At 46.1% G+C, this 9179-nt stretch overlaps 1 protein-coding gene across 1 annotated transcript in view; it reads left to right on the plus strand.

Annotated features, from left to right (window-relative positions):
* The first annotated feature begins 699 nt into the window (after positions 1-699).
* RYBP (RING1 and YY1 binding protein) overlaps positions 700-9179 on the plus strand; it is an 85995-nt gene continuing 77515 nt past the window's right edge. Inside the window, exons 1-2 of the mRNA XM_029917891.1 lie at positions 700-785; positions 8839-9031. Of these exons, the coding sequence (XP_029773751.1) occupies positions 700-785; positions 8839-9031 (279 nt within the window). The remainder of the gene's footprint in view (positions 786-8838; positions 9032-9179) is intronic.

A 9179-nucleotide genomic window follows, 5' to 3' on the forward strand; every position in this document is an offset into this window, starting at 1 on the left:
AGGCTCTAAGCTGTCAGCACTTAGCGCGACAGGGGCTCGAACCCAAGAACTATGAGACCATGACCAGAGCTGAAGTTGGATGTTTGACTGACTGAGCCACCCAGGTGCCCCATGATTGTGATTTGTTTTTTAATTTTTTAATGTTTATTTTTGAGAGAGAGAGACAGACAGACAGAGCATGAACAGGGGAGGAGCAGAGGGAGAAGGAGACACAGAATGGGAAGCAGGCTCTAGGCTCCGAGCTGTCAGCACAGAGCCCGACACAGGGCTCAAACTCACGAACTGCGAGATCATGACCTGAGCCGAAGTCAGACACTTAACCCAGGCGCCCCTGTGATTTTTAATCTCAGTGTCATGAGAAGCCATTAGAGGATTTTGAGCAGGAGATTGCCTTGGTCATGCATATCCCTCTGACTACTGTTAGATTAAGAGACTTTAAAAAATCATGGTTGGGGCGCCTGGGTGGCTCAGTCGGTTGAGCCTCCGGCTTCGGCTCAGGTCAGATCTCACGTTCGTGGGTTCGAGCCCCACGTCAGGCTCTGTGCTGACAGCTAGCTCAGAGCCTGGAGCCTGCTTCCAGTTCTGTGTCTCCTTCTCTCTCTGCCCCACCCCGCTCTCATGCTCTGTCTCCCTCAGTATCAAAAATAAATAAAACAAAAACAAAACAAAAAAAAAAGAATCATGGTCATCACAAGGTCGATGAACGTATACTTCCTGCTTTCGACCTCCTGGACACATGATGGGCTGTACTTCCTTTTGTTGAATGGGGGCATGAGCTGTGACCAGTGAGTGAAAGTCAGAAGTATCACTTACAGGCCAAGCTGTAACTCCATTAACGCTCCAAGCCTGTCTAGAAATCCTCCTCCCCAGCTCCCCCCACCATCTCTGTGACCAGCGGGGCTTAAGCTGGATGCTGCTCCTGCAGCCTGGGTTCTAGAGGGAGGAGACATAGGGCAGAGTTCCAGCTGGCCTGCCCTGGGCATGTCACTTCTGGGAGAAATCAACCTTTCAGACATAAATCTCGAAGACTGGCAAGTCGAGACCATAGCATAAACTAGCATATACAGATAGGAGCGAGGAGCAAGGGGAGAGGTTAGGGAGGCCATTTAGGTGGCTGAAAGGTGATCCTAGCTTGGATTGGAGTGACAGCAATAAACATAATGAGGAGTGGTCAGACACAGGACGTGTGGTAAAGGCCAAGTGCAAAGATTGGCTAGTTGTAGGGCGTAAGGGAAAGAGTGGCGTCAAGGACGATTCCACGAATCATGGCCTGAGTGACTGGGGGAATCACTGACATGAAGAGCAGTCAGGAAAGCACAGGACTCCCCCAAGTGCTAGGCACACAGCTAAGCCACAGAACGCCAGCTCCTGTGGTTAATACTAGCACAGGGCAGGCAGTATGGAATGTAGAAGCGTGAGGAACTTTCCATGCTCAAAGGACAGAATGATCAAAAGTCAGATTTACTGAAGTGTCATTTATAGATCATAAGACTCTTTGGTGTATACGTCTGAATTTGGACAAGTGCATTTGGTCTAGTAACTACCTCCACAATCAAGATGTAAATTACTTACTTGCAACTCTTCCCCAAATCCCCTTTTGCTGCTCCTCTCTTGGGTCAAACCCTCTTTCCAACCCAAACCCTGGTACCCACTGATATGTTCCCCACCCCTATACTTTTGCGTTTTCCAAAATCTTGAATGAATGAGTGTCAGATTCGATTTCTGCTCAGGTCATGATCCCAGAGTTGTAGGATCAAGCCCAGCATCAGGCTCCATGCTCAGCTTGGAGCCAGTTTAAGATTCTCTCTCGAAGGCACCTGGGTGGCTCAGTCGGTTGAGCATCCAGCTTCACTCAAGTCATGATCTCGCGGTTCCTGGGTTCGAGCCCTACGTCAGGCTCTGTGCTGACAGCTAGCTCAGAGCCTGGAGCCTGTCTTCAGATTCTGTGTCTCCCTCTCTCTCTGACCCTCCCCTGCTCATGCTGTCTCTCTCTCTCTCTCTCAAAAATAAAATTAAAGAAAAAACATTAAAAAAAAAAAAGGTTCTCTCTCTCCCCCTGTGCCCCTCTCCCTCCTTTTGGTCTCTCTAAAAACAAAACAAAAACAACAACAACAAAAAAGAATCACATAGCATGTCACCTTTTGGGACCAGCTTCTGTCACTTGAGATAATGTATCTGAGATTCATCTGTGTCATGTTTGTCAGTAGTGTGTTCCTTTTTCTTACTGAGTAGTACTCCATGGTAGGGATGGACCCACTCTTCATTGCTCATTCACCAGTGGAAGGGCATTTGGGCTGCTTCCAGACTTGGGTGATATGAATAAAGCTGCTATAAATATCTGAGCACAGGTTTTTGTGTGAACATATGTCTTTATTTCTTTTAGTAACTTTCTAGAAGTGGGATTGTTGGCTCCTATGATAAGTGTATGTTTAACTTCATGAGAAACTGCCAGACCGTTTTTCCCGGAGGAACTCTCACTCCCACTGGCATTGTGTGAGGGTCTCCACACCTCCTCCCCAGCACTCGGGGTTGTCCGGATTTTTTTGATTTCGGTCATTCTAATGTGCCATGGTATCTCGTTGCAGTTTTCATTTGCATCTGCCAAATGAATAATGATTTTGAGTGTCTTTTCATGGGTTTATTAGCCATTCATGTATCCTTTTCGGCAAAATGTCCATTCACATCTTTTGCTTGGGTTTTCTTAGGTGGTTTGTTTTTTCACGTATAGTAAAAGTTCTATGTACATTTTGCATATGATTCATTTATTGGATAGGTGCTTTGCAAATATTTTCTCCCAGTTTTTGACTTGACTTTTCATCTTCTTCACAGTGTCTTTCTTTTTTTTTTTAATTTTTAAATTTATTTTTGATACAGAGAAAGACAGAGCATGAGAGGGGGAGGGGCAGAGAGAGAAGGAGACACAGAACTGGAAGCAGGCTCCAGGCTCTGAGCTGTCAGCACAGAGCCTGACGCGGGGCTCGAACTCACGAATGTGAGATCTGACCTGAGCTGAAGTCAGAGGTTTAACTGACTGAGCCACCCAGGCACCCCCACAGTGTATTTCTAAGAGCAGGTTTTTTTTTTTTTTTTTCCTTTTGGGAGACTGAGAAAGAAAGAGGGAGGGAGGGAGCATGTGCATGGGGGAGAGGCAGGGTGAAAGAGAGAGAGAGAGAGAGAGAGAGAGAGAGAGAGAGAGAGAGAGAGAGAGAGAGTGAGTGTCAAGCAGGCTTCACGCTCAGCTCAGAGCCCAATGGGAGACTTGATCCCACAACCCTGGGATCATGACCAGTGCCAAAATCAGAGGCAGATGCTTAACGGACTGAACCCCCCAGGTGCCCCAAGATCAGATTTTACTTTTGACCAAGTCCACACTTTCAACTTTTTCTTCTATGGGTCATATTTTTTGCATCATGTCTAAGAAATCATTGTCTAACCAGAGGCACAGAGGTTTTTCTCCTGTATTTTCTCAAGTTTTATAGTTATAGGTTTTACGCTCAGGTATATGATCTATTCGGAATTAATTCTGGTAAATGGCATGTGGTATAACCCAGGACCCTTTTAACGTGATATTTCCTACTGTGCCAGAAGCAGATCGATAAAACTTCATAGTGCTGATAAGCACGTGCACCGGTGACAGTGGCTGGTTGCAAAATGTGGTTAAGGTTCAAACACAGGTGGTCAGGGCAGCTCCACCTCTCTGCCTCCAGGGCTGTTTCTTTAGATGTTGATCCTGTCCTCAGTATTGCTCTGCCATGTCCCCAGTGATCCCAGCACCAGCCTGAGTCCTTCTGTGAAATGAGTTAGGTTCTCCCCAGTTCCTAAAACACTCCATGTAGTTAGTTGCTTTGAGAAACAGTGTTCTCTCTTAAACCACTGAAGGAGCATTTAGTGCAAAGTAGGGCATTAAATCTTAGCAATTAGGGTGGAAATCTTAACCTTCCTAGTTTCTGTCCTGCTTGGGTAGCTTTTCTAGTCAGCAGATCATCCTGTTTGCCCCCTCCCCCTCTCCTCAGTAACACTCCCAGTGAAAGTTGCGTGAAGATCATTTAGATTTGGCTGTGCTTAAAACGTCAAGAAGAAAATCAGTGAGGAGAGAAGCTTAGAAAGTCAACAGAAGAGTGCCTGGCCCTGTGAGTAGAGAGCATGTGGCTCCCGAAGTCAGGGTTATAAGTTTGAGCCCCATATGGGGTGTAGAGATTACTTTAAAAAAAAATGAAAACAGTAGTCAGTATAGCATTGTCACCTTGTGATGTGGTTAGTCGAGGACATTTTAAGACAACTAATGTCTACTCTTGCTTTTATTTAAAAGTCATTTATGGACCACCTGGGTGGCTCAGTCGGTTAAGCGTCCAACTTCAGCTCAGGTCATGATCTAGCAGTTTGTGGGTTTGAGCCCTGCGTCAGGCTCCGCAGAGCCTGGAGCCTGTTTCAGATTCTCTCTCTCTCTCTCTCTCTCTCTCTCTCTCTCTCTCTCTCTCTCTCCCTCCCTTGTTTCCACTCTGTCTTTCTGTCTCAAAATTAAATAAATTTTAAGAAAAAAAATTTTTAAGCCATTTATTTATTACATCAAGAATGATGAGGTAGAAAAAGAATATCTAAAAGGGTCTGGCACTATTTCTGTAAAAGTATCATGTCTTTAACTCAAGATATGAATATCAAATGCTTTATTACATTGGTCTAGTGTGTGAATCTGTGCTCTTACTAAACTGTACGCCAGAATATCTTGAAGGCCAAAAAATGAACAAACCTAGAAATCTGAAAAAAAAAAAGGGGGGGGGGCATTAAATTAACCAAACTTCCAAGAAAAGAAAAAAGTTGGAAGGACATAATCTCAGGATAAAAATACTCTTTCCCAAGAACCGATTGTTGGTAATTTACTTGGGTGTGGGAAAGTGTTCACAGGTTTACTCTTAGTTTTCTCATTTCATCTCACTGTAAACTGGTGAAAACCTCACACCAAATCACAGTGTGGGGCTCAGACCCTAAGATGGTATAACATGGGTGGGGTAGGATAAACCATGAGGTATTTGGAGAAAGACTTTTTTCTCTCACTTGTTTCTAATAGCTTTACTGGATATTTCTAAGGTTCAAAGCGCTAGCCTTAATGAGTATTTAGGTGTGCTGTTTAGGAACAGCACTTGCAAATTTAAAGGCAGTAGAAGGCAGAGTTGATAACATTCCAGATCCTTTTTTGGTGGGCACTAATAATTGTTGCCTCTCTTTTTTTTATTTTTTTAATATTTATTATTTATTTTTGAGAGGGAGAGAGAGAGAGAGAGAGAGAGAGAGAGAGAGAGAGAGAGAGTGTGTGTGTGTGTGTGTGTGTGTGTGTGTGTGTGTGTGTGAATGGGGCAGGGGCAGAGAGAAAGGGAGACACAGACTGAAGCAGGCTCCAGGCTCTGAGTTGTCAGCACAGATCCAGAAGTGGGATCATGACCTGAGCTGAAGTCGGACGCTTAACCAATTGAGTCACCCAGGTGCCCCAATTTTTGCTTCTTTCTTGAGCAAAAGAAAGGAAGCCTGCTGGAGCTGCCTTCCTGCTCCAACTATCAGGGCCATCTAAAGTTCCTTCCCTACCTCCCTCCTCCAGGTGGCCTTTCTCCCCACATCTCATTTGTTAAGGCAGACCACAAACAGGTAGACAAATATTCTTTTTTTTTTTAAGTAGGCTTTACACCCAGCATGGAGCCCAAAGCAGAGCTTGAACTTATGACCGTGAGATCAAGACCTGAGCTGAGATAAGAGGCAGACCCTTAATCAATGTGAGCCACCCAGGCACCCCAACAGATAGTCTTGGTAAACTTATCAGTGGCGTCTATGGCGCTTAGGATAAAGATACCAATCCCATGCCCGACCTGCCATATAGGGGATCTAGCCTGGGCTCTACCTCTCTAGTCCCATCTCCCTTGTCCCTTAGGGCTCTGCCCACAGCTGCTTGGCTTCATCTCCTGTAAGGTGCCATCCATGTCCCTGACTGTGCTTCTCTTCTTCTGGGTGATCTTGACTTTCTCAGGGACGTGGCTCCCCCTCCCCCAACTGTATCAACTTCCATCCTCCCTTAGTACCCTCTTGCTGTGCATCTTTTCATTTGTCTTTGTAGCAATTCCACACAAGTAATTAATTACCTGTGTAAAGTCTGCCTTCTCAACTAGAATGTAAACTCCAGAAGATTAGCAATGAAGTCTATTACAGACATCTGTCTGATCCTCCAGCCCCTGGCATGGGGCACCTAGTTGCTGCTCTATACATTATTGTTAAGTGAAAAAGAAATTTTCTTTAATGCATGCTTACCAGGTGCTGCTCAGACACTTATATATAACATTGGGAAGGGGGAAAAAAAACAAAAAACAAAAAGAAAATCCTTGCTGTTACAGAACTTACAGTCTACTGGACAATGAGCTGCTAAACAAGATAAGTAAACTATATGGTACATAGATGGTGATAAGTGCTAAGGAGAAAAAAGTAAAGTAGTTAAGGGAGAAAAATGTAAAGTAGTTAAGGCATTAGGGTATGGGTTGGTGTGTGATATGTTTAAATGGGGTGCTCAGGAAAAACCTCACTGAGAATGTGACTTTTGAACAAAGACCTGAAAAAAGGGAGGCAGCTAAGAATGTGATTATCTAGGGATAGAACATTCTAGGCAGACAGAGCAGCACGTGCAAAGGCCCCGCAGTGGGAGCAGGAGTGCTCCAGAGATGGCAAAGAAGCCAATGTGACTCAAGTAGCGTGAATGATGGGAACTGAGAAAGAATATGGTCTTTGAATCTGTTCTATGTGTCTGTAATCATTTACATCTGACATTTCTTGGGAGTGCTTCTAATGAGCATCTATTCTAAAGACCATGGATTTCAAATAATTTTTAAAGGAAAAGAACACTTCTTTCAAATGAAGCTTGAAATGGAAGTTCAAAATATGAAACAGAGGAGCAGAGGAGGGGCTGTCTATCAAATCCCACTCATCCCTGCATCCAACAATGGTTCAAGGCAACACCATGAAGGAAGATTTGTTCCCCAAATAGCTCAGGTGCAAAAAACCACCTACCTAGAGCCAACTGTTGTATAGTGCATTGCTCTAGACGCATGCTTGTCTGGCTTCTGCACCTATGAGACTTTTAAAAGATATTTACCCCCAACAAGGGAACAAAATTAGTCTCTGCAGTTACAACCACATGGCGATGTATGGGTCTGATATTTTCCTGGAAATTAGTTCTAGGAAACTTCTTTTTTCTTAAAAACATTTTTTAAAACTACATTTTTTAAAAAGGTCAAACAGGTCAATGATTAAAGAGAAAAAACCCTAAAAAAGTTCATCTCCTACAGACAACTAAATGTGTATTTGCAACGAAATTCCACACACATAAGCAAGCAAATGAAAAGGAACTACTGATATGGGGCAACAATATAGACGAATATCACATAGATAATTTTGAGCAGACACACGGATGCATACTGCATGACCCATATATATGACATTCACAAACAAGCAAAACAGATCTGTGGTGACACAAGTTAGGATCGTGACTACCTGGGGAGAGGGTGGTTAGTTACTCACTGGGAGGATATTGTATGTCTTGATCAGGATGGTGGATACAAAAGTGTAGCAGGTATCTATAAAAATTCATGGAGTTGCAAGATGATTTGTGCATTTTATTCCACGTAAATAATAATAAAGTCACTCTCCTTTCCATTACCTGTAGCTCCCAGCTCCCCAGTTTCCTTACCCAGAGGCCACTCCTCCAGCTGGGATTTCCTAATGCCCGTTTTCTTTCAGTACCTTCATACCAGGGGTGGAGTCCTGGGAGGAAGCCAGGCAGACGCCAGAGGCCAAAGCTGTGGGCACTGGGCCATGGCTTGTGTGTATGTCCCTTGGCTTTCTCTGGCCCCTTTGGCCCTCTGCCTCCCTCTTCTTCCTCCTTTTCTCTCTCCTTTCCTCAGAAGACAGGGGAGTGAAAGCTAGGGAGCCTCGGGAGGTTTGCTGACCCTTGCTAAATAATGCTGTCCCTCCTGGCCCTCCAGGGTGTGTGCCTGCCTGCAAAGGACAGCATGTGCTGATCAAGCTTATCATTGACACATTCCCTCCCTCTTTTATTCTCTCCCTTCTGTTCCCAGGAACGATCCTAGGACTTCCTGCTCTGTGGGCATTCAGTCTCAGAGAGCTTCCCTAGTCTCAAGCTTCCGTATGTTTCCCTTCCACGGGGCAGTCCTGATAACCCGCTTTATGTTTGCATATAAACATATCTCAGTGAATGCTGCAGGCCTGTCTTATCTTCCCTCCACACCCTTGCCCCCACCTCTCAACTTCCAGCATCATTCTTTGACCGGGTCCCAACCCCCCAGCCAGAGCTTCAGCCCGGCCAAGTTATCTAACCATCTAGGGTCCTGACTCCTCGAGGGCAAAGGGGCCTGAGTCACGTTGAAGGCAATTTGGCAAGCATTCTTGGAGCAGGGTGGAGAGTAAAGAGTACTGCCTGTTGTCGCCTTCGAGAACCTTCCAAAGCGGGGGAAATGGTGCTCAACCCAGACCCAGTTATAATAGTTCTTAATCCAATACTTTGTATTGGTCCCTCTTTAGGGCCAGGCACTGACACTCTGAATTCCACGAACAACTCTACGAGGAGAGTTGTTAGCCTCACCTTGGAGAAGCTGAGGCACAAGGTTAGCCTGCTGGCATATAGCAGCCAGGATTTGAACAGCAACTTCCCTAGGGAAACGCCCTATTTAGGCTGGTGGAGAGGGGGGCTTGTCTCAGGGGGGAGTCGGTGCACCGGAGTTCAGAGTGGGGCTTTGGGGAACCTTTAGTTGTGCCACACCCTTAATGCACAGTTCTCTCCTGCGTCAGGGGCCAGAACAGGGGCTTGGGGCTGGAGGAGCCGCAGGAGGCCAGGACTTTACGAGAGGCAGATACAAAGCTCCGCGTGGCAGAGAAACAGGGGGGCGCGGGGGATCCCGTGCCAGAAGAAAGAAGCCCGGCCAGCTTTCGGGGCACTACAAGCCTCCAGGCGTTGCAAGCGGCGCGCCAGTCGCCAATCCCAGTGGCGCGCGCAAACTGCATGGAACTACTTCCCCCGGGGCGGCCTCCGGGCCAGGGTCCACGCGACAGCCCGACAGAGCGGGAGAGAGGGGTCCGGACGCCACCGCCGCTTCCCGGGCGCGGCCACGTGCGCCCCGCCGGGCTCGCAC

This window comes from Suricata suricatta, chromosome 12 (genome assembly GCF_006229205.1).
Source record: "Suricata suricatta isolate VVHF042 chromosome 12, meerkat_22Aug2017_6uvM2_HiC, whole genome shotgun sequence".
Lineage (NCBI taxonomy): Eukaryota > Metazoa > Chordata > Mammalia > Carnivora > Herpestidae > Suricata > Suricata suricatta.